The sequence below is a fragment of the Streptopelia decaocto genome (assembly GCF_964273445.1).
Source record: "Streptopelia decaocto genome assembly, chromosome: 7".
Taxonomy (NCBI): Eukaryota; Metazoa; Chordata; class Aves; order Columbiformes; family Columbidae; genus Streptopelia; species Streptopelia decaocto.
Window position 1 is genome coordinate 50,065,636 of NC_138661.1, and position 25,421 is coordinate 50,091,056.

The 25,421-nt window shown below is 46.4% G+C and overlaps 2 protein-coding genes across 4 annotated transcripts in view; both read left to right on the forward strand.

The window, feature by feature from the left end:
* CRACR2B (calcium release activated channel regulator 2B) overlaps window positions 1-12,295 on the forward strand; it is a 46,633-nt gene extending 34,338 nt beyond the window's left edge. The window contains exons 12-18 of the mRNA XM_082059154.1: window positions 2,774-3,068; window positions 3,240-3,381; window positions 3,608-3,689; window positions 5,843-5,957; window positions 7,528-7,635; window positions 8,386-8,462; window positions 9,469-12,295. Of these exons, the coding sequence (XP_081915280.1) occupies window positions 2,774-3,068; window positions 3,240-3,381; window positions 3,608-3,689; window positions 5,843-5,957; window positions 7,528-7,635; window positions 8,386-8,462; window positions 9,469-9,553 (904 nt within the window). The 3' untranslated portion in view covers window positions 9,554-12,295. The remainder of the gene's footprint in view (window positions 1-2,773; window positions 3,069-3,239; window positions 3,382-3,607; window positions 3,690-5,842; window positions 5,958-7,527; window positions 7,636-8,385; window positions 8,463-9,468) is intronic.
* Window positions 12,296-14,938: 2,643 nt separating this feature from the next.
* Window positions 14,939-25,421, forward strand: part of CD151 (CD151 molecule (Raph blood group)) — a 38,502-nt gene continuing 28,019 nt past the window's right edge. Inside the window, exon 1 of one of the 3 annotated variants that reach the window (XM_082059150.1) lies at window positions 14,939-15,073. The gene's annotated coding sequence lies outside the window, so the exon portion shown is untranslated. Of the gene's footprint in view, window positions 15,084-23,608; window positions 23,773-25,421 lie in introns of those variants that run through there. The other 2 variants (XM_082059149.1, XM_082059151.1) reach the window with 2 other exon arrangements.

Here is a 25,421-nt window from a genome sequence, read left to right on the forward strand (position 1 = left end):
GTCAGTCAAGCTGTGCCCTGTGTCTAGTTTTCCCACCTTGGTGCTGGCTGGTTTTGGGAGCATGGTGGGGGGTGCAGCTTGACTGTGGCTCTAGCTGTCTCTTGGCATCAGGTGGTGTTGGCTCAGTGAGAAGCTGAGGATACTGTTAGCTAATTTCCACAGTGGGGTGGCTCCCCTCTCGGCTGCTTCTACATGTAGCAATGGGGGGGCAAAACGAAATGCCATCAGAAGCTACGGGAGCATTCATAGTGTGGGAGTCACAAAGGCTGCCTCTGATCGAGTCAGGCAGCTCCATTAAAATGACTGGATCATCTCCCACGTGTGCCAGTTCCTCCTTGGCCAGCAATCCTGTGCCAGAGCCCATATCTCTGGGTCGTGGGAGAGGGCAGGAGTTGCATGAGGCTAGAGTTGTCTCTGGCAGCTGAAAGCTGCAAGGAGAGGGCCTGGCTCCAGGTGGGTTCATCCTACCCTTCTTCTTCCACACCTATGCAGGTGCTCACCTGGCATACCAGGTCTCCCCTTCAGCCAGGGCAGGTGAACATGTCTGTGTGACCAATACCTTTTTTTTTTTTTTTTTCCTTTTTCACCCTACATGCAGACTGTACAGTGGTTTCAATACTCATATATGCCTGCTTGCCTGAACTGTGCTGGCATTAGCTATCAGCCCTTGCAAGCTAGTTGTGTGACCAGCACATCAGTATTGGCCAAAAGCCTGGTTCCTCTGAGAGGCAGGGGAGGCCAGCCCAACCCTGACCCAGCTTGGAGCTGGATCTCCCCTGCGACTGCTGGCCCCAAACTGGTTTCAAAAGCAGCACATTTCCCTGTCTCTGCAGAAAGTTCCACTGCTTCATAGTTTATCCTGGTGCAAACCAGAGACACAGGTCTAGGCTCAGAGTTTCTCACAGCTTCAACTTGCCCCTAATACTTGCAATTTTGGTAGTGGCATTTAAGAATTGAGCTTCAAGCTCATGGACTGATGGAATACCAGGTGAACTGTGGAACAGGGCTGATTCTTGAGCCCAAGCTGGGAGGTTGCTTAGATAGGTCTGAGGCAGAGCTCTGTCATAGCTGTGTGACTGGCAGACATGCTATCCATGGGATCTGGCAATCAAGTTGCCCCATCAGCTACTTCTTGCAAAGATTCTGCTAGCTGCTGCTGGCATAAAGCTACTGGAAAGGCTTAACAGGTGGAAAAGTCTGGCAAAGAGGGTTATGTGAAAAGGGGAGAAGTATTTGTTGATCCTGTCTCTGTCCCAGTGCTGTGTCACACCACATTGCTTGAGAAACATCAATAGAATCCATTAGATCTGAAGTCACTGTTCAGAAAGTTTTGTGTTTGTCCCTTCCCCGCCACTTTTTCAAAGATTCTTTTGAGTCTCAGCCCCTCATTGCTGTGACTCCTGCCAGCCCTGGGAGCTGGAGGCTGTTCCCCAGAGCCTGAGACTGGGAGGATGTGTCTATTTTCCATGGAGAGAGGTTCCAGCTAGCCTGGCTCTGGGCTGGTGTTTGGGGCAGATGCAGGGCTGACGACCAGGAATGTGAGCTCCCTTTCCTGGAAAAAGCGTAGGCATGGCAGCAGGTAAGTTTTGCAGCCCTGATAGGGTGGTATATTTGCAGGAGTGAGAGAGAAGAGTTGTTGCCTTGATTCCTGCACTAGTAGCAAGAGAAAAATGTTCCAGAGAGAGGTGGGATGTGCTGCCTCTGAAGAGACTGACTGTAGTAAGCATCTCTAATTTGCTTCCAAATGCAATCTGTTGGCCAATGAAGGCAATGTAGATATTTGTGGTGGATAAAGCCCTTCGGTTGAGTTCTAAGCTTTCTCACTCCCTTTGTCTAGTTCTTTAACTATGGAAAGCCAAGGTAGAGCTAAGATGCTGTCTTGCTTCTCAGCAATGATTCCAGTAGTTTAAATTGGTTATTCTAGCTTTTGTTTTGAAGATTACTCCTCCACTTACCATGTCAGCTTTATACCCGTGAACAAAGTGCATCAGCCTGCTCCTGTGTAGGCACAGTTAGTGCAACTCCTACTCCGCACTACCACAGCTGGTTAGAAGCTTGCAAAAATAAGCATCTTTGGGGTCCTGGCTCCTTTACCTCAGGCTAGGTGCAGATGCAGGCCAGAGCAGAGCCAACACCAGGCAAAGTGACCCTGGTGTGAACATGTTCACTGTACTTTGCACACTTGTAGCAGGTTTCTGCTGCCTAAACTCAGTAAGACTCTGCTACAGCAGTGTTTGGAAGTAATGGGCGTGTTCCCTGAAGCACGGCTGTGTGCCTTCAGCGAAGGGCAGTAACATGTGTGCACACTGCATGTGGCTTCCCAATGATCATTAGCCACCCCCCCATCCCTGGCATGCAGTCAAAACCCTTCTTGCTAACCTCAAAACCTTTGTTACCTTTTGGTGTTATATTTGTTTTTTCCTGTTGCCACCTTGGTATGCTTTGCCTTAATTTTTAGTACTGGGGGAAATGGGAGACAAATAATCCTTGAAAAATCTGGAAGGTGGGAATTTTTATTAAAATTAATGAAATAAATGTCGGCACATGTGAGTACAGTGTAGCTCAGGTGAGCTGTCTCTCTTTCCCTAGAGGTGCTGCTGATGCCTCAGTCACTGGGAGTATGGGGAGTGTATGTGTGAAGTAGAGTTCCTGCAAGCACTGCGTATGCACTAATTGGATCACATTGGTTGTTTTGGGAATGTGCAACCTCCTCCTCTTCCCCTCGCCCCCTTCTCTCCCACCCTATTTGTGGTGCGTATGGGCTTTAATACAGACAACTGGCCTCTGTGGACCTTGCCTTCGCCTTCCCAGTGGATGTGGCTGTGGAAGAACCCAACAGGAAGAACTGTAAATACTTCCCAGGCAACAGAACAGGGCTGAAGACAGGAAAAGGAGACAGCACAAACTTCGGAGAGAAGAGCAGAGACAAGGAGAGATGGTCATTGGCAGCAGATGCTGAGTGGTTGAAGATGACTTTGAAGGGTGATGCTGATGGTAGAAAAAATGCAGATGCATTAGATGATGCTCTGTTGCCTCCTAGAGAACAGCCTGTTGGCACTGAAACCAGGGTGAGTGTAATTACTTGGGGTTCTTCCTCAAACACCTGCTATCGGGGACCTGAGGGTTTCTGATTCTCTTCCTAACTCCAGCTCCATAGGTTTATAGTGCAGGGGTGCAATGCCTAAATCCAAGCACAGTCTGCAGCTGGGCTTTTCAAAACTGCCTTTCTCCCATTGTAGCTCCAGGCACTGGAACCAGCCAGCTGTTTCCCAGAGCGCATTTTTAAAGTGGTGTTTGTAGGTAACTCAGGCGTTGGGAAGAGCTCCTTCATCCACCGCTTCTGCTATGACAGGTTTTTGGCTGAACTCAATGCAACCATCGGTAAGTAATAGAGTTCCTGATTCATCTGGCTAAGAAGGGTGGGAAAGGCAGCCTGGACACATACTTTTTGCCCATACTTTAGCCCAACTAAATGTAAAGATGGTCCCTCTCAATTTCAATTCAATCTTGCAGTGTCTCTGATTTAGATAGTGTTGATTCTGGCCATTGTGATGGCAAACTGTTCTCTCCCCATCCTATTTTATGACCATTGTTACCTTCCTGACAGGTATTGATTATCAGGTGAAGAGTCTTATGGTGGATGACACCCAGGTTGCCTTACAGTTGTGGGATACAGCTGGACAAGAAAGGTAAGCAATTTCTTTGAGGATCCCCTACTGCCAGGCTCAGGGTAGGAAACAGGAGGAAAGGAAAGGAGTGCGTGCACCTCATTTCTGTCTCTGGGAAGACTATTAGCTGCAGAAGGACCATAGAGGTCGCAGCAGTGCTGAACCTGCAGCAAAGGTCTGCTTCAGAGATTTCTAGAAGCTGTGGCTGTGTAGCAGGGCCTCAGGAAATTGCTGTGAGGACTGATGGAAAATTAGTTTTCCATATATCTGACCTGCATGCTTGTGGTTTCAGGTAGTCTATCCATATGTATGGTGTGAGGTTTAAAGTTTCTCTAGCTCTCAAAGCTCTCCTGTATCAGCCTGCTTCTGGGAAAAGCTGCAGGACAGGGCTGCAGATTAGAATAAAAATGAAGGCTCTGGGTAGACACTCTGTTTTCAGATTCAGTTGGGCTCCTGCTGTCCCCAGCTGTTCACCACCAATTGCTATTCAGAGTGGAAAATCTGATTTAGACAAAGCCAGCTGAATTAGCTTGGCCTGTGGGGAAGGTGATTTTGATTACCCTGCTGGACTCTTTCAGTGAGGTTATTGGCCCCTTCCACTGTCCCTTCTGCTGGCAGACTCATGGAAGTGATAATCCTTGGTAGAAGGGCAGTGTAGCTTTTTGTGACGGTGAATACAGGTTCTGCATTTGAAGGCCTCTAGTTTCAAAAGTCTAGGTAATCACTCAATGTTACCAGCACTGTTGGTAAGGATCAGAGTAGCAGAGATCACACTTGACCCTCCTCTGCCCACCACTGCCTATTTTAAGGGGGCTGTTTATCTCAAGAGCTTGGCAAAAATAAGTACTGGGTATTTTGATCTAAATATGTTATGGGGGCAGGCCTTCAGGAGACAGCCAAGGTCATGGGAAATATTATAATCCTGAACTGTGCGAACAGAGTAATGATGCTGTCTACGTCAGTTAGCTAGACCATGAAGACCTGGTACTTGCAAGAAAGAACTTGGCTGAATGCTGATACTGAATAGGAGACCTGAGAATAAGCAAAAGCTTTTCTTACGTCTAAAGAAATCTTAATTACTTCTAACTGGAGGTGTCCAACTATGAATATCCTATGGAAGAGACAGAGAAACCACTTGGAATGTGCAAGGAGAACTCCTTGGTGACTTCCCTGAGATGAATGCATGCTACATTTGTAGTTTCTTTTGGAGCATCTGGCCTGTCCTGTAGTTCCAGAGGTGCATCTTGACTGCCAGAGTCTGTGCTTTGTCAGTTGCGTAGTTGTCTGAATGCCATGCTGCTATTTTAGTGAGAAAGAACAGGCTTCAGGCAATCATCTGAAGAGTTCAGGAAGGTCACTACTTGCTGTAGGTTTCTTTCCTCTTAATAGGAGAGCTTGTTATCCTGCGCAGAGCTGAAATACACAGCTCTCTAATGATATCTCAGTACTTGTGTTGCATTTAACTCCATCAGTTTGCCATCCATGTGGTTATATCATGGCCTTGTCGCAAACTGCTTACAAATTTTAAGGTTGTTTGCTTGTTTGTTTTTGGTTGTAATTTATTCCCAAAATGCAAGTCTGTGGTTCTAACTGGTACCCACAGGGCAAAGTAGATGTCTGGTGGGAGTATCTTCTGGAAATTGTGTCTAATGGCTGATTTTATGTATGTTGGCATTGCTTTTTAGATTTAAAAGTGGAAACAGATTGTATTGATGTTGAGATCTTAATTTCTGTTTTGGAAGCACTGGGGTAGACTTTATGCATGCCTAGTTTATACTTTGGTGCAACTTAGTCTGCAGGTTCTTCCAGACTCTAGAGAATGGTTATGGTTTTCCCATCCATTTCCCTTTTTACAGGCAATTACCTTTTTCTATCCCACCAAAATGGACTCTTCTGTTTCCTTCCTCCTGACCTGCAATTGTCTTCCTTTCTGCTTTCTCAGCACCATGCATTTGGAAAGACTCCTGCTTATTCACGGCTGCCAGGCCTGCCTCAAAGGTGCAAGGACCAGACCTGTCTGTCACCAGTCTGTACACACCAGCCCCAGGGGACATATCTTGCACACAGGGGCTGCCAGGCCTTGCAGAGAGCCTGCACTAAAAAACAGATAATCCCATTCTGGCTTTTGTCACAGCTATGGTTCTGAGAGTGCCTTTGGTTTCATTTGGGCTCAGGTTTCGGAGCATTACCAAGCAGTACTTTCGGAAGGCGGATGGGATTCTGGTGATGTACGACATTACAGCTGAGTGCTCCTTCACGGCGGTGCGGAACTGGATGAGCAGTGTTCAGGTATGAGCGGGGCCTCTGCTCTCGAACGCTGGTGGTACTGCCGCTGCCTTGCTCCAGACCAGTTCCAACAGTTGGTCTGGAAGTGATATTCTATGATGCCACAGAAGGTCCTATTTACCTTGGGAAGATGAATTATCAAAGCAGATGCTATGGGTACTGCCTGCGGTAGTCAGTTTCGGACCAGGGGCTTCTTGTTGAACATACCAAAGCCTGTGGTAGCTCATTAAATTAGGGACAGCTGTTTTTATGGCAGAAGGTGGTGGGACCTGCTAAAACAGTAGTGTATGTTATTAAGCATGCTATTAAGGCATGCACAGTGCTTCACAAAATCACATCCTGACTCTGCTTTGAGACTTCTAGATGAAACAGAAATATTAGTAATACCTTATTTTTTTTCCTCATTTCCTTCAGCTTTACCAGGTGATTTTTTTCTCCTTTCTTTTTTATTTGGTCACTATGTATTAATACTGTATTAATACTGTAGTCTCCTCCCCTGCTTTTTATTTCCAAATTATTGATACAAGAGAGGCTTTTATCTGATAGGGGAGACAAAAATACCTGTCTGTATAATTTAAATAAGTTGTTTATAGGTGACTGAGAGCTGAAGGGAAATTGTCAAGGGTAGTTTTGTTTTGGTTGTGCTGAGTCTCAAAAATGAAGATCTAAGTGAAATGAATAAGCATAGTTTGGAAGTTTCTAATATTATTAGCTTCCACAGGCCTCTTGGGAGTAAAAAAAAAAAAACCCACTTAGCTATTTCTTTGGACTCTAAAAGATCCAGGGTTAAGATTTTCAAAACTAACCATCCTCTGAAAATCAAGGTCCTTTCAGGAAGGTTAAGCTGAGCACAAAGAAAATCAAAGCACCCAACATCTGTAACTTTTAATAATTTATCTTATTTTCCTTTCCCCCCTTAGTATTTATCTTGCTTTGAAGCTGTTCAGGTACTCTAAGTCGTCCAGTGCAGTCAAGTGTGGAAATGACTTTGAGCCCCGTTCTGTAATTCTTACTCTGGTGATGTTCTGGTGAGTCAGTGGAACTAGAGGGAGTTTTAGAAAGGGTAATGGGCTCCAGGAATTGCCTACGAATAACAGTTCCTACAGACATCCTATACAAGAGTTGAAAGTTTCTTAGTTTCTTAGTTGCAGATTTTCAGCAAGGGATGGCTGAGTTTACGACAGCACATCAGACAAATAGTACTGCACATATACATAAGAATAATTGAACTTAATAAGAGGCTCTGACTGAACTTAAATTCTAAACAGGCTGTAGGACAAACTCCTTTCTTTAGGCTTGTTATTTCCCAGAGAGGAACTTATGTCCTGTCTTACCTCTCTCAGTATGCCAGCTGTACATACCAAACATTTGAAATACATTCCCATAGTTTAAGCTTTCTTCCAAAAATCCCTGGGGCTATTTGAGAAATGGCCCTTTAATGAGCTAAAGGGCCTGATCCTGCTGCTACTGAAGGTCTTGTTTGCATGAGCTGGAACAGGATCTGCTCCAAGATATTTCCCTCCCTCAGCTGAGGGAGCACCTCTAGGGTGCTTTACTCTGTTTCTTTTTGCAGGAAGGTATCGACGATGGAGCAGTGGTCTTTCTGCTTGGAAATAAAATGGATGCTGTGCAAAGAGAGACCCGAAATGTGCCCAAGGTGGAGGGGGAAAGGCTGGCGAAGGTGTGACTCTGTGCTCTGCTGCTCAACCTACTCTGCAGCCTCCCTCCAGCTGTGGGGAGGGCAGCCTGCTGGCAGGAAGCCCTTCTGGGAGCTATTTCCCATTACGGTACCTTCCCTCTCCCCATCCCTCATTTCTCTAATGCAGACATGTACTGAGGTCCTTCTGGTACCAGGGAGGATGAGGTCGTGGCCAGCACTTGGGAGATAGTGGCCCCTGAGGCATGCTCGTGTATCTCTCTTGAGGCCTGATGCCTCCTTAACCATGATGCTCACTCTTTCTGAGGGGAGGATGCATGGCTATGGCTGTTCTCCCATTTGAGGACTTCCCTAAGTACATGTTCTGCAAAACCATCTTGCCTCCTTCCTCACTCTCTGCACCTGGATGCTTACTAGTACCTTGGCCCCTGGGTGGGAGAAAGCAGGGTGTCAGAGGTGTTCCCCATCTTCTAGACTCCACAGCACAAAGGTAAGGCAATCCAAGTACCCTGGGCAGATGTTTTCTCTTCACAAATAACTCCCCCAGAATTCCCTTTTGGACACTGGCTGGGCCCCCGACGCTGAAGAAGCATCTCCTTTGCCCAGGCTGGTGAGCAGGGTGTGTGCCCCAGTGGGGCGGTAACAGCCACCCTCCTGGACTCAGCTGCTCTCGGCAGAGTTCCTGGCGGTGAGGGTGGGCCCGCTCCCAGGGCTGTGGATGAAGCGGGGGGAGCGCTGGCCGCCAACATGGATGTTTGCTGTGCTCTCTGACAGGAATACAAGGCTGTCTTCTATGAGTGCAGCGCGATGACTGGCTATAACATCACTGAGTCCATGCTGCACATGGCCAGGTCAGTGCACAGGAGTAGTTGCCCTGGGGTATTTCCCCAGCTGTAGGTGATTGGTGTGGGGTCTCCTGAGGAATGGACAAGAAGAGGAGGTTGTCAGAGACAGGCTTTCTGCCATGTCACAAAAAGGACATGGAGCAACGTGCTCTTCCCCCTGACGCCAGGTCCTTGTCTCCTGTGCCAGGAGAGCACCAAGTGCAGACTGGACGTTATTGCTTGCAAAGCTTCATCTGTCAGAGCTGGCTGTTGAAATATTGGGAGTTTAATTTGAATATTTAAGTGCAAAAAACTTTGTGCACTATCCGAGAATTTAAGTTTGTATTTCCAGTTTGAAGTCTGCATGCATTTCTAAGGGTTTTTTCCTCCTTATCTTATTTAGCATTTTACAGAATGTGATATTTTGGTGGCAATATTTTTAAATGGAGATCAGACATTTTGTAAGGCTGAAAGAAGTTTGCTCTAAGATTTTTGGTTTTTAAGAAAACAAGTAGTTTTGAAAAAAGTCTTTGAAATCTTGCAAGGAGAATATCCTTTTATTTTCTTTTATCCTTTTTACCTCCTGCTGCATCATCTCTGTTAAATTCACAGCAGGACTTAGCTGGGATGATTTACTTACTAGCTAGGTAAATCATGTCTGCCACAGCATGTGCTTTCAGTGTGTTTTATTACCATGCTGCTGCCAGAGATGGTCTGACAGGTGAAGCAAACAGCTGAGATTCTGTCATCAGGCATAGGCCATTCATGCCCCAGTCTGATTCTCTGACTACTAAGCCATGCTGTCCCCTATCATATGTGTCCAGTTTCTTTCCTTGTTCCCTGGAAATTCATGCTCATTTTCTATGTGTGGTTTTATCTAGCCCAAGTTCCAGAGAAGTCCTGTCTTTGAGCCAGTCACTTTGTACAACTCTAAGCATCCCTGGCTGATGGGGAGCAAAGGGCTGAGCCAAATGCCTTGGCAGGAAGATCTCAGTAACCAGGTTGTGTTGTTCACCTGTGCTGCTTGTTCCAGGTTGCTGACAGCACAAGAAGACAGGCAGAGGGAGAATGCCCTGCAGCTGGAAGATGTCAGCAGGAGGAAAGGGTGCTGCACATAAAGCACATCAATGTATCAGAAAGAGACATGTGCCAACACTGTTCCATGAAGCTGGGGTTCCTTTTGAGCAAGCCAAATCTGATGGTATCAGCTCTGCAGAGACTTGGGGAAGCTGCAGCTTTTCTCCATCTGGGAATGTCAAGGCACTAAATCAGACCAAAATGTACATATGATTCGTGCTGTTCAGTTTCCCAGCTGCACGCAGGCCTAGTGTCTAGATGTCTCTGCTTCTTTTTGGGAATTCAGATGGTTTGGCTAATAGCACAAACTGGGCCTTCTCTCTGGAGAGGTTGCTTCCCTTTAAAAGTCTTGTTCCTTTTTTTTCTGGCAAAGAAGTGGTCTAGCTGCAGAGAGTGGAGAACACATTGGGTGCTGTATTAAATAGACCTTTAGTGTAAGAGAGAATTTTTAAAAATTTGGGCTAACTCTAGGTAGTGATTCATCTGTCTCAAAGAGCAGTATCTCCTCTTGGTTCTGTAACAGCAAAGCCCAGCTCAAAGCCTGCTGTGGTCAGCAAGAAATCCTCCATAAGTTCTTGTTATTTCTGGATAAGGCCCTGTATTTACATCAAAATTTGGTTTGACTTGCCAGTATTGTAGTTAACTGATGCCATATGTGGAAATAGTATGAACCGATAAGCCATCCCAATGGCTTTCTTCACTTTCTTACCCTAGCAGCCCTTGTCACTGTCCCTCTCTTCCTGTTTACAGAACACAGAGCAGTTGCCATAGAATTTGCAGGTGCTGGCACATGCTGCTGATTCATAACCTTTGCAGAAGCTATGCTGTACATACTAGGGGGGCCATATATAGCCTGTTTTAAGGCTGAATGCTGCCTGTTTCCTCACATTCTCTTATCCTTTCCTGAAAAATCTCCAGCAATTAGGAAGTGACTCATCCGAAGTACTGAAAGACCCCACCCTGCTAGCTTGAGTACAGTACTTTAACCTACCTGTGCTGGAAGCACAAGGCAGCTGCCTGTGTGAAATGTACCTAGTGAAGCTTTTTTTCTTGTGGTCACTTTGTGCAATAATGTCACTTTACTGGTGAAGTGCCTCAGAAAGAGCAGGATTGAGCCTGTTCCCCTTGGGAAGGGGCCTTCTTGTTACGAAGGAGTTGGGCAAAGCGGGGTGAGGGGAGGCACAGGCTGAGGTAGGAGCTGGCCCCAAAAGTGTGCCTCTTATTGCTGCTGCTGTGCTGGGGCATGAAGTCCCTGCTGTTCTCTGGGGTGTGATGCCTTCTGTTTTGTGTCTCAGTTGCTCTTAAAGCCTTGTGAAATGAACTTTTCTTATAAGCCCTGTTCCTTTTCCTCTTTGAGCCTGTTTCTGTACGTGACTTTGACATTTTAGGTGCAAGATGTGATACTGCAGCTGTGAAGCAGTCCCCCCAGCCTTGCAGCACAGGGAAGGCCTATGTTTATCCAGTCTTTCCTCTCCTGGGATAAGGCAATTAGTCTGTCTGTTTATTACACAGATTTCTCTGGGAATATGCAGGAAAAGTGCTCTGAGTCACCTACAGCCCATCAGTGTCACAAAGAATTTCTGTGGTTCCTCCCAGTTTTACTCCTGATAGAGGAAGTTTTTCTCTGGAAGTACAGGATTCCTGACTAAAAGGAATAGCTAAAAGTAATTAAGCTCTTGTTCAGTCCTTACTGCTGGCTGGCTGTAGTTCTCACAGTGTTTAACTGCAGTAATGCCTTCCAGAGACTAGGAATCAGAAAGTTACAAGCAGTCCTGAAAGAACCAGGGCTGCTGGTGTGGAGCCTAGAGTTAACACCAGCAGTGCTGCCAGTGAAACTGCTTGTGTTTGCAAGAAATGATGTTTGGGAAGGGCAAGTCCTCTCTGTTTTCAGAAAGCACCTGTCACCTGAATACAGACATGGCTTTCTGGCTTTCTAGCCAATGTGGCCGTGAAGGAGCACAGACATTATCACCAGTTGAATATGTCACACCCACTACCTGAGTTGGGGGAGCTGCTGTCAACGATTCCTCTGCATCATGCTCCACTTGCAGGTTAATAAGGAGTGGCGCTGACTAAGAACTGGAATCTTTGTTCAGGACACATCAGTAATGCTAACATTTACTTGCCTGAAACAGCAGGATTTGGGAAGGCACTGCAGAAGGAGGAGAGAGCAGTATTCTATCTGCTAATGCGGTCTGAATGCGTGCCTCCCACGCTGTGTACAGACCACATGAAAGACAGGTGTGAAATAGAGCTGACAAACAAGCCAGTCTATGTATTACCTTTATCAGTGCTGTCATATTGCAATGACAAGAACTACCATGCATTTTTTTTTAATGTACAACCTTAAGCATGTTTTCTTAGCGTGCAGATTACAGGCAATAAAGAAATGTTGTCTTACAAATGGTTGTGTTGATATTTTTTCAGGCATTGCAGGAGATTCAGCCGCCTTTGTTCACTCTCTGCAGCATGACCTCTCCTCCCCACTGCTCAGGAAGTGCTGAGAAGCCTGTCCCACATGGTGGTACAAATGAGAAGTTTATAATTAGAGAGTCAGTTGATCAGGATCCCATGTTTTGGGGGCAGCACAGGAGCAATTAATCTCTAATCTTTTTTTTTTTTTTTTTTTCCTCTTCGAAGCAGCCAGAGTCTGGCTGATCAGAGAAGGTGGAACAGGGAGGAGAAAAACGGGAAATGCTTCCCCAGTGTCTGGGAATGAGAAATGCTTTCAGGGAGGACATGTTGTCACCTTGTACCTAGATTTGTAGAACTAAACATTCATTTTAATAATGTCCCAATTCACCAGAGCCAGGAATTTGGTTGTTTTTAATCTTCATGCCCTGGCTTGACTCCAAGTGGTATGTTTGTGCATTAGAGAACTAATCTCGCTACAGCTTTGACCAAATAAATTATTACTCATTTCCTCTGCTATAAATTGATAGCACTGGAAATAGTTCGCTGTAACATCTCTGTTTTAGCAGGAACAGGGTGGACTTCTGTTTCAACCATGACAAAGAGGCACAGAGTTTGTACAGGTCACGCTTGGATGACAGGAAGCACCAGGATGGGTTTTATTACTGGATGGTCTTTGTCTCTTTGCACAATATTTAAAAGCCCCATTGGAAGACCTTGATGCTTACAGTCTAGAGGGGCACATTGTTAGTTTTTAAACCTGATACCAGACCCAAACAAGACCTGACTGTCCACAAAATTCCTAATTTTACTATACTGCTGCTGTTTTTGTCAGAATCTCTCCTGCTTCTAAATGAAAGGCCTGGGAGCAGCCACCCTCTGCAAGCAACTGCTAGAAACTGCAGTGTAAATAAAAATCAAATAATGGGCATATCCTGAGGTGGCATGAGATGAGGAAGGATGCAAAATAGATTCTGCCCGAGGGCTTATCCCTGTGCTGTATTGGCTGCAGTCTCTTATTGAGCAGGTGACTCTTTGCATGTATCTATAAGGCATTTTGGAATTGTATCACAAAAAAGTACCTCTCTTACAGCCTAGGAGGCCTATCCTGGCATATGCAGCAGTGCAGTTGTGTATACAATCAGATCATGGGGCAAAGGTAAAAAAAATCAGCTGCTCTGATAAGCAGCCACAATCCCACAAAACTTGGCACACAGGCAAAAAGGGACCCTACTCTGTCTTGAATTTCACTTGTCTCTTTCGTGTTAATATCCTGAGGATAAGCATAACAGAATTAGCCTGACAGCATCGCTTTGAAAATCCAAACAGGGCTGAAGAGTTAAGTTGAAAGCTTTCCACAGGACAAATGCAGGAATTGCAAAGGTTTGGGATGTTGTTTTTCTTTATTCCAGCAGCCTGAACTCCAAGGGACAGTTTTGATTCACACTGATTTAATCAGTTCCTGCTATGGGGATCATGCAGTTTGTCATGCTTTATTTTCTGTCCTATCACCTTCTTCTGTTTGTGTCTTTTCTTGTTCTTTTTACTTGTTTATTGCTTAGTCTTTATATATATATATATATATATATATATTGACAAGTACTTAAGCTCCAAGTATAAATGCATCTCATAGTTCATGCTATATACCTTTAAATGCTTTATTTGGAAATCTTCGGCTCAGCACCAATAAATCTGCAGTCCTGCACTTCAGAGCTTCATCAACTCTTTGAGCCAGTGTCAGTCTGCTCATTACTTATCTGGCTGTTTTATGAATCACACAGAAATTTTGGTTGGCACAGCTACAATAATCCAGCTCCAGACTCTTCAGGCCTGCAAGGCATGATTTATATGCTTATCAAGCCAAGCGGTAAACAGGCCCCGATCCTGCAAAAACAACTAGTCCACAGGAGACCTGACCACGTAAAATTAGTTTTTCTGAGGTAAACACGTATGTCCAGTAAATATATATTACTCCAGTAATAAGCCAAGGACTGGGGTGCGAGGGGTCCTGTGGCATATCTCACCTTTACCTGCAGGCTTTCCCAAGAACTTGACTGCTGCACAGGCAGCAGTTGTGCCTAATCATGCCCGTTTGCTGACCCAAATCTGCAAGGGTGGGAGGTTATGCTCTTTCGTGTTTGTACATGAAATCTGCAGATGTGGTGGCCTGCATCTTTTTGCCTCCTGGCTCTGCCACACACTGCAAGAAACCTCTCAATGTGTGTGAGCTGGTCCCCTACGGCTCTGTTTAATCACTTGGCTCTGCAGGAGCTCTAAGCTAAAGCTTAGGTAGGAACCCTGAAGGCTGAGGAGAGAGGAGTTGGTTTACTCATTGGGAAGGATGATCTGATTTTTGAGTTGGTTATGTGGGCAGGAGAGGTTAAGTGTAATAGTTGAAGCAAACACCCAGGACAACCTAAACTGGCCTTTTCCCTTCCTCTCTTCCCACCCAAATCTAAAATAAACATGCACAGCTGCTCCTCTGCTGAGGAAGCAGGCTAGGGTCTTTGTCCTGAGCCCAGCCTGTGTGGGGGGCTGTTGTGCAGCACAGATATATTTGGGCTGAAGTTAAAATGAGGTAATGGAAGGATGATGCAATATGCCAGTCAGGGCTTGAGCTTGATTTACACGATGTTTCACGGAAAACTTTTAACACGCAGGTCTGGTGCCTAAAAAAAAAAAGAAAAAAACAGAAGCTCCAGCTCAAGTTTGCTGGGATGTGTTGCCTGCGACAATGGAAATGTGGAAATGCCAGCGTGAGGCCCAGGTGGCGAGAGCCAGGGGTCACTGCTACCCGAGGCATGGTTTGGCAGCCGTGCAGAGCACCAGCAACGCCAAGCGCTCCGCCAGCGTTCCGCAGACCTCGCAAACCGCCAGATGACGGACGTTTTGTTTTGCAGGAATCGAAAAAACCCACGAGGCCGGGCCGCGCCAGCCGCGGGCCGCGCTGTGCCGGAGGGAGGCGCCCCCCGCCGAGGCACCGCCCGCGGGGGCGGGGCGGTGGCGCCCGCTGGGCGTCCCGGCCTGGGCTGGGCTGGGCTGGGCCGGGCCGGGCCGTACCGCCTTCCATCTCTCGGTGCCTCCCTCCCTCAGAGCGCGGCAGATTGGGGCGTGAGTCGGCACTGGGAGCTCCGGTCTGGCACGGCTCGGTGCGGAGGGGTGAGGCGGGGCGCCCCCGAAATGGCGGCCGACCGGGGAGGCAGGGCGGGCGGGTCCCTCCGCGGCCGCTGGCAGGGCGCGAACGCAGCCGCAGGGTCTGCGGGGCGGGAGAAGGGGCCGAGGGCAGCGTGGAGTGGCGGTGGGTGCTGCCTGCAGCAGCCGCAGGCAGCCCGGCCGGGGTGGGGGCAGGCTGTGCTGCCCGAGGGCCCCGTTGGTTGCCGCTGGCTCCGGCGCGCTGCTCGCCCGCCGCTCCCTCCCGCGCTGCCGTACCTGGCCGCAGGCACCGAAGGCCGGCTCGACTGTAGCGCTGCTTCGCTTCCCCGTCAGCTCCCAGTGCCACTGTACAACTTCACATGCTTGGCTTTTGCATTTTTTTTAAAGTGTTTTAACCTGTTGCAGGAGTGGGGGTTCATGGGTAGTGTCAGAAGCTTTGCATTGTGCATGGCTTAGGGAAGGTGTTCTGAATGTTTCCATAATTTTGTGAAACGATATTTATCTCCCTCTGCTTTTTTGTTAAATCTCCCTGTTGTACCAGCAAGACTTGGTCTTTATGTTGGGCTTTTAGGACCGTGTGAGGCAGAGGAGGGGTAGAGCAAGCCCTTGTTTACTGCAAATCCAGATGATGTTCCCGTTTCTTTCATTTTCTGGAAGCTGAATCAGATGGGAAGCTGAAGGTGATGGGTTATTGCTGCGTTACTTGCCATCAGGAATCTTTCCCAGCAGCCTTTGCTCTGTGTCATCGCATGAACATAAACTGTTGTAAACTTAAAAAGTCCTGACATTTCCTGAGGGCTTCTGTAATCAACCTCTTGCAGTATCCTGTTGAATTTTAGCAATGACGTCCTTATTCCAGGCTGCTCTATAGCATCCACTAAATTATGCTGCTTCAGTTCCTTCATTGTCCTACAGCACTTTCTGACTTGCTTTTAGAGTTCACATGGTGTCTGGTAGAACAAGGGTTAATTAAAATGGCATCATCTGTCAGAGATAATGTCCAGTTGTGGCCATTTTGTTGAAAGTTTTGAAAAAGGTCTCCTTTGCCAAAGTGCATTTCCTTTGCCATCGGCAAGGCCATAGCCTAGGTTCTTAGGGAAGTTTCTGGTACCTACCGCTTGGTATTGTCGAAGCTGAAGAATCTCTTAGTGTGTCATTAGACAGACAAAGGTCCATCCCAGTCCTCCTGTGTGGCTCTCGCTGCTGCCAAAGCAGGGTTTTGTGTCTGGTTTGCTAGAGCTGCTCTTCGGTGCCAGTACTTTGAGTCAGATATCCTTGCTGAAAGCTTGGGTTGTGAGTCAGAGGAGTTGGCAGCTTTTGAGCTCCTCCACGGAACTATGTGGAGATCACATCCTTGCTCTGTAGTTTATTGATGATGTCTTTGAGTTCCTGACCTGGTTAACTTTCTGTTCATTTGCTGTATTTCTGCAAAAAGCATGTTTTATTCCAAACTGTTGCATATATCAATTGTCCAGTGGCTTTTTTTGTTTTTTTTTTTTTTTTTAAATAATGGCTTATCTTCTTGGTGGAGTCCTGCAATGGAGGAGAATGATTCCCCCAGTTGCCTGGTCAAAGTCCTAGCAGTCCCCGCTGTATGTTGATTCCAGTAAACAATAAGAACATGCCTTTTCTATGTGCTTGAGATAATGTGCTGTATATGACATCTCATTTTACTCTGGAGTCTGAGGGGGGTAGTATGTTTTGTGGGAGCTCAACAGCCAAGTTTTCTTTCTACTGGCTCAAGGCAAGTGTGTTAAAGGAGGGTTTGTTCTTAGCGCAGAGAGCATAGCACTGAGTAAGAGGAACTTTGACAACCCAGTTGGGGCTGTGGCTCTCTTGGATCTAATACAAAAATCATCAGAAGAGTTAGCAGCGAGTACCAACCCAAGAAGATTTTTCTCTGATGCTTTAGCTTCCCAGCCCCGTAGTGCAGAAAGGAGGTCTTATGCCAGTTTGGAAGTGGGCAGCACACTGAGGCTTCTCTTGAAGTACAGCAGCGCACAGACAGCTGAAATCTTGGCTCTACGAAAGGTATTTTCAGTGCAGCCCCCGAAAATTTGTGTCAATGGGTGTGAGAGATTCTTCAGCAAGGGGGTGGAAGAAAGCTGCTTGTATTCCCTTGTCAAGCAAAAACACTAGGTGGGAGTGGGTGATGGAGTGCTATCTGTCCCCTTTAGGAAGTTTCCAGCAGGCATATTATATTATTCCCAGCTAATAAAAGTTGTAGCTCAACTCTGGCTGTTCCCATTGCACATACACAGATCAAGCAACAACTCCCTTCCTTGTGAGACAGCCCTGAAGGGATTGACTGCTGAGCTGTGTCTCTTCTAGTTGGGTTGTCCCACAGGTAAATTCACTTGTTGCTTCTACGAAGTTTGGCTTCTGTTTCAAGGAGTGTATTCGGCTACTTGTTATGCATAGGAGGAAGATACATTTATACATTTATTTGTACATGTAACTATCACAATGTATGCCTGTATGTGGCAAACTATCCTGGTTTGTGTTTCCAGGTGATGTGGCCACTTCTAAAGCAACTCTGTTTTTCTTGTGCCTTCTTTAAACGGAATCTTAGAAAGATAAAAGGTGGATGGACTGACTCTGAAAAGGGGGGAGCTTTGATTTTTCTTGTCCCAGTCTACTGGGACTACCATCGCCAGTGGCCTAGTCAGTCTTGCTCTTGAAACCTCCTGAGAAGATGCTGTCCTATGCCCCACCTCTACTGTGTGCTTCTGGGTGCGACACTGGGTTATCTCCAGCTCTCCCTGAGCGTGTGCATGGACAGCTGAGCCCATGGAAAGCCCGAGGGAGGGTGACTCCTGGAAATTACTGGCTGTGAGGAACAGAAACTGTAGTCTCCATTGTTGTTCAAAAACCTTCAGGATGCTGAAGTTGAAGACCAGATCTCCTGTCTCACCTGCTCATCCTTCCTTCCAAACCCTGAAGATGATTTTACTTTTGCCACAGCAAAGCCAAAATGAAATGAACAGTGTCACTGTTTGTAAAATAGGCCACTTTTCCCATTCTTTTTTGCATAGGCATTTTGGCAGAGCTTTACCCTGGGATGGTGCCCATCTTCCCAATCTGTGAGAAATGTGCTTTTCCCTGCCACCCTATGCCTGAAGCCAATGGGTGGAGGGAGAAGTGAGGAACAGCAGGGCTGCAGGATAGAGATGAGGTGTTTTGTTGTTTCTGTGGAGAGCACCTCATACCGTCCCTCCCCGTGGCACAAAAAATGTTCACTGCCAGGTCCTCTTGGCAAGCATCAGTACTGTAATAGCAGCACTGCCTGTGCTCTGCTCTGTCCCGCCTGCCAGACTCCTGTGCTTGTGATCTCAACAGCCTGGCATCCCAGGGAATGAATTCAATCAGCCTTATTAGTCCTCTGTCCTGGCTGCTGGACAGTAAAAACTGGGCTGTGTGAGCAGGAGGATAATTACAACTTTGCATTCCTGGTATTGCATGTGAGAATAAGAGATGTGTTTTGGGGTCTGGGCCACATTTGGGTATGACCAGTTGAATGTGTAACTGGTTCCTATACAAGGATGTAAACGTGAGTAGCTGCCATGACACATGCCAGCTGGGGTTTTCAGAAAGTTATTGGTATTGATTTATCAATATATAAATATATGTCCTGGTTTCGGCTGGGATAACTTTCTACTAAGTATAATAGCACTATTGCTGTGGACTACATTTAGAATGACAATAATGTTGATAACACACTGATGTTTTAGTTGTTTTTAAGTAGTCAATTCAGCTTCTCACACCATGCCAGGTGCACAAGAAGCTGGGATGGGGCACAGCCAGGACAGCTGACCCAAACTGGTCAAAGGGGTATTCCATACCGTGTGATGTCATGCTCAGTATATAAGTTGGGGGAAGAAGGATGGGGCAGGGGGTGCATTTGGAGTCATGGCATTTGTCTTCCCAAGTAACCGTTACATGTGGTGGAACGCTGCTTTCCTGGAGATGGCTGAACACTGCTGATGGCAGGTATTGAAGGAATTCCATGGTGTGTTTTGCTTTTGTGCAGCTTTTGCTTTGCCTATTAAACAGTCTTTATATCAACCCATGGGTTTTCTCACTTTTCTGTTTCTCTCCCTCATCCCACTTTGGGCAAGTGAGTGAGTGGCTCTGTGGTGCTTAGTTGCTGGCTGGGGTTAAACCAAATGATATATTTGTGGGGTTTATATATATATATATATATATATATTTATATATTTGTGTTTATTTCATGCATAGTTTTGATGCCAGCAGTACTGGACACTAGTGGAGGCAGGACACAGGTAGAGGGATGAGGAAGGACATCAGGAACCACATTCTGTGGAGGTTAACAGAGGGGCCCTTGACAGCTGTTGAAATATATTTGGGTGTTGACCCACAGCTGCTCTTGGCAGGGTCTAGCTAACCAAATGTGGTTTTACTTGTTCCCCTGTGTGTATTGCCTGCATCCATGTAGGCTGTTGTGGAGTTGCTTTTTCTACCTGCTGAGCATGTGTGTAAGAGGTGAATGCGAGAGAGGGAATGAGTGAGCATGGAAGAGGTGGGATGTGGCAGGCGTCTGAAAAAATGAGGTGTGTGGGAGGTGCAAGAGGCGATGTTGCTCAGACCCACGTGTTACTGGCAGCAGTAATGAGGCTTTGTAAGAAACCGAGCCAGAAATAGGTGACATAAAATGTTTGGCACTGACCATTGTTTCTTATCTATTGCTGGTACCAGATCTGAATGCAAAAGGAGCAAAGTTCACTTTTCCAACTCAGGTTCTCTTTCCTTTTATAGGAAAGGAAACAGAGCAGCAGGGAGCTGCTTTTGAACAGAGCAGTGGGGATCTGGGGCAGTGGAAAGCGTTGTGAGGTTCTAAGTGGCCATGCTGTGGTGGAGTTTGTCCCTGTTGCTGCAAAGTGGAAGGTACACACTCCTAAGAAGCTCTGGAGTTGGGCTGAAATCCCCAATGTGTTTCCCAGATTTCTTTGCCACTATAGGGCAGGGACAGGTTGAGAGAAACTAACGTGACCTGGAAATTCTGTGGGAGAAAGATCTGGCTGTGCTGTACCAATGGGTAAGGTGAAAATATGTCCCGATACCTCACCCCGAAAGACTTTTGCCCCAAAGCAGACAGGAGAAAGGCCAAGCAGATAATTACTGTTTTGCATTCCTGATATTGCATGGCCGAGTGAGAGATGTATTTTGGGAGCTGGGCGGTGTTTAGGTATTATCAGCTTTGTCTATGTTTCCAGCCTTAGTTCTTCTTGCTGGTGCAGTGGTTAAGGCTCTCCCATCTGAGCTGGAAAAGTGCTGTACAGCTTGGTAGGTGCATTTCAGACAGTAGTGGACTAAGTTTGACACAGGACTGAAAGTGTAGCTGGCTCCTATAGAAGGATGTAAGCATGAGTAGCTGCTAGCCAGTGAGCAGGACTTATGGAGTGCCGGACGAGGCAGGCTTGAGTCACAGCTTCTGAATGTCAGTTATTTCTTCCTAGCTTGGGCGGAATCCAGAAGGGAGGAATTCATGTCTCATATCTGCTCCCACACCTTGCTGTGGAAACAGGGGTGATTTGTTATTTTTCTCCATGGTGGCTGTAAGCGGAGCTCCCAGGGAGATGGTGAGGTGCCATGTGTGCGGTCACAGCAGCGTATGGCCAGCACAGCTGCAGGCACGCAGACGTGCGTGTGGCAGGTGCTGCCTTGGAGCAGCCACCTCTGAAGCAAGAAGGGACCTCAGGTGTGTGTTCAGTGCTGTGCTCCAGGAACATGTATATGGGAAAGTGTTGGAATTTGTGCTTGTGGTTTTGGCAATCGTAGCATAGAAGGGAAGAGTCCAGTCCTGTGTGGAAGTACAACTTGCTGAGGAGTGGAGCTGCCAATGAGCTGGAAGCTGTGATTAGTTGCAGGTCCCTCCTTGTTATATGGAGTAGCCCTTTCACATCTTCATGGGAGACTTGGCTTAGGTGAGAGGTCTGCCAGAGGTAAGATGAGAGCTTTGATGTGCCCTCATTTTACCTTGTCCACTTGGAAGGTTTTTGGAGGTATGAATTTTCTGTTATTGGGAGGCGGAACTGTCAGGCTGTTTTTTGCACCTTCAAGTCCCAGTTTACTGGGGCTTTTTTCCTCCTCCTGAGCAGGGAAAGAGTTACAAGCACCCAGCTGTGCTCCTGTGCAGTGCCTGGGGAACAAAAGCCTGCTCTGTCCATTGTGCACTCCCCAGGGCTTACCTCCCGTGTGTGCAGTGTATCTTGAAAAAGGAAAAAGGAATTTAAACCACTGTGCTTACACCAGCAAAAAATCCTGGTTGCTGACGTCCCTGAGCCTTTTGCCCTCACAGTTGATAAGGCACAGGGGAAGTGTGGGTCCTGAATCACAGGTGTGCTGCAAAGAGCCTGGAAGGAGTAAAAAGCAAGCACAGTTGCAGAGGTAAAACTCTTTCACAAGTGTCACCAGCTTTACTTTGGCTTCCTCTGTCTCCCTGTGGAATAAAACCCCCTTGTATGAAAAAAAGAGTTTTATTCTTTGCTACTTCATCAGGAACTTTAACAAATTTTTAGGAAAAAGGAAGAGAGAAGCCAACTTAGATGAGAGCAGTGAGAGTATCCAAATTAAATTGTTGTCGTTATATCAGTGTAGTTCTTATCAACAGTATATTTATATATGTGTGAGTGGGGAGCTGGTTTCCCTGCATATGAAGGGCATAACTGCTGCAGATCCTCCCAATTTTTGACATTGATAACTGTGTCTGGCCAGCCCAGGTCCCTCTCCCTGCATCACTCTGACCAAATGGTCCGATTTATTTTCCTGTGTCTGTGCACATGGTAGTGGTTATCCAGGCAGATGCTGCTGCTGGATGCAAATATACCACTGCAGTGAGGGGCTTTGTGGGTGGCAGGAAGGTGGTCCTGACACCAGAGTGGTCAGTGTTGAAACACACTTTTGTCTGAGGTCAGTACCAGAATTGCCCTGGCTACTTCCAGCATTAATTTTAGTTTTATCTAGATTCTTCAAGAGCAGTAAGTGACTTTTGTTTTCTGGGTTCCTTTATCTCTTGATATCCTAGAGGGACCAAATTTTCACAGTGGTCATTTAGTACTTGCTGAAACTCGGGTCAAAGTGAAGGTAGTTATTCCGTTTCTTCAGAAACTTTTGGCTGTGTTCTTCTTGGATTTTCTCTGAGTATTTTTTTCTTTTAATATTTAAGAACTTAATGAATGAGCATCTTAACCTACAAGTGCACCTTGTTGTGGACTGCTTTTCCCCTCCTTACTAATGGCATGGGGTGCATGAGTCTGCTCAAAACCAGATGTTTGCCATGTCTCTGTCTCTTACATGCAGAGCAAAATGCTTTGCTGCTTTCTGCTGAGCTCAAAGTAGTCTGAATACTGCGCCATTACATGCCAGTAATGCTTAAGAGAGGCTCTTGAGGGAGCAAAGTATGTGGTTTCTCCTGGTGCCTGAAGTCTTTTTGAGTCTTCTTGATATTTGAGGGTTAATCCAGGGTGTCCCAGAGTTGTAGAATGAACTACTTTTAGCCTTTAAAATTTTAACCTCTAAAGTAACAGGAGACCAGGTGAAACTGTATGGTCCCTCTTGACTTGAAAATTGACCTCCAGGGCAGGTTAGGGGGTATGGAGAGGATTAAGTTTCAAACTCCTTTTAGGCTTTCCTTTAGTGAAGTTTGTTCAGTTAGCACTAGGGTAACCTGAGGGTGCGTTGGTGGAGAAACACCCTGCAGGATTTCCTGGCTTCATTTGAAGTCGAACTGTTTTGTGCTGGCATCTGTTAGAGGAACGCTTTTCCAGTTACTTATTCCTGCCAGCTCAAAATGGAGTGGATGATACTCTTGAGACAAACTTGCCAAAGTTTCTGTACTGGTTATAGCTCTGTACCCTTCATGGAGAGCTGCCCTTTGCTTCTGTGTTTATTTGAAGCGGTGGAGAGGACCTGAGCAAGCCCAGCTCCCAGTGCCAGGTGTTTCAGGGAAGTGGTTGATGGCCTGGGGCTGTGGGATTTCTTTAGAGCTTGTTGGTTGGCCTCAGGGACTCCTTTTTATCTTTTCACCTACCCCCAGTCTTGGCAAAGGGCCAGCACATAATTGCCTTGAGACAGCCTTTGCCTCCTAGTTATTTATTCACATGCTGGTGCCTCCCTGTCACATTTGCAGGCTAGTCTAAAAACAGCTGCGTAAATGGTTTTAGCAGTCATTAAAACCTGCTGCACAAGAGCGAGGGGAAAGGGGGAGGAATGTTTTCTTTTTGGCTGGGGGTTTGATTTTTACTGGAAGAATGGTCATTTTCAAGGCAGCCTTAAGCAGCATGGAATGATTGTTGTTTCCAGCATTGCTCCTGTAGCAACCGGAGAGAGACAGCTCCTGTAAACTTGGACTTACAGCTCTGGGAAATGAAATGGCATTTAATTTGCCCTTGACTATGCTTGATATTTGATCTGACTCTAGTAAAGTGTTTTTAGCTCTGGAGAGGAATATAATTCCTCAAAGCATTCAATGATGACTCTGAAACATGCTTGGAGATGTGGATGTCGGGGATATATAAGGACTGATGGTCAGAAGAGACTTCTTGGCTGTTCCCGGCACTGCTGTTAGTGAAGTGGGTAGTTCCAGGTGAGAGTGTTCCCACGCGAGGTGGCTGTCCTGAGGAGGAAAGAAGGCTCCTAAAGATGTCACTGGTATCTCGCTAGCTGCCATGCTGAGGTAAGAACTGCTGTCGCCCGTTCTGTGGCTGCATGATGGTCCCTTTTCTGTCCGTGTGCTGGGGCGCCGCAGAGTATGTTGCCCCATTCCTAGGACTGCAGGTACCAGCTCCATTACTGACACACTGAGAGGGTTTCTCTGGCATGGCTGGCTCCAGTCTTGAGCTAATCGGCAACATGCCTGACACGATAAGACCGTTAACCTTATTTTCCATGGTCAAATCCCTTCTCAGCTGCTTTTAAAATATGATCTTTGTGGAGTTGAAATGGAGGCAGCCTGCCTGGGAGAGATCAGTGGGCTGACTCCAGTGACTTTTGCTTTGCTTTTTTACACCTCAGAAAGTGGGAACAGAAACGGCCTATTCAAAGCAAAACGAGTTTTGTACAAAAGCCAAGGCTGGTGCCAACTTTTTGTGTACTTCTTGCTTTGTGCTCTCTGCAGTCAGGTGTCTGAGGCACAGGCAGGGCAGTGCTAACAAGTAGCTAGAAAACATGGCATTTTATTGCTTTGTGTTCTGCAATGTTCTTCCAGAGCACAGACCAGCTCAGCTGATGGAGGATGGATGTTGAGATGTGAGGATAGGTAATCTACCCCTTCTCTGCTGGGAGAGTCACTTGATCTCTCTGCGCTCCTATTATAATATGATATGTTTTTTTTTCTTTGTTGGGATGCTTTGAGGAGGCAAAGGATCTTTCAGGCAATGAGGTTATAGAACATTGTGACATTTAGAGGCTAGAAATGTACTCCATGGTATTTGCTGGTTTGATTGAAAGCGAGTTAATTTTCTTCATGCAGTTAGACACCTTTCTTTTTTGTAGCTAGCATGATCTTTGTTTTGATTTAGTTTGAGAACATTAAGATAACACCCTGGGACAGAGTTAACGTTTTTCTTCAAGTACCTTGCCAGTGTCTTTGAGTTGGAACAAAGATAATGTAAGAACTTACTGATATCTTAGGTGTTGCCTGGGGGCCAAGGTCTTTCTGGCCACTGTGCCTTGAGGCAGCTGAGAAGGGGGCATGGATGGGACAGACCTTGACTGACATCCAGACCGATCAATGATAATATGCCATGCCATTACAGTCATGCTTCATATTCAAGGAGAGCTGGATTTTCTGGCTACAGAAACCCATTCTGCTTCTGCTCTGTTTTTGTGGAATTCCATTTGGGAGTTCTTTTAGTTTGGCATTTTGCCATCCTGCTGTTTTGCAGAGGCCTCTGGGCCTTTCTGCCTTTTTCCGTCTTCCTCCAGGATCAGCTGTTCTGGACCAGCGTTCTCTCTTCCTGGGACTGGCTGCTTGGTGTCGATGGAGTTTCTGAGGAATTGCACTGAGTACCTTTTACTTTATATTCTGTTTTCCATTTTATGTATCTTATTAGTAGTAGTGGTATATTAGCATTATTTTATTAAACTGTGTTTATCTCAATCCATGAATTTCTCCCTTCCTTTTCAATTCTCTCCCCTATTTGGGGGCAGAGGGAGTGAGCAAGTGGCTATCGTGGTTATATTGCTAGCTCTGGTTAACCACGACACGGTGACATACCAGCTGCCTGCCCTGTCTTCCAAAAACTGCGGCACATGTTTTTGACAGATTTAAAGTCCTGTGATTTGTTTGTGAGCTCAGTGGGGTGAAGATCTTGGCTTGCCATG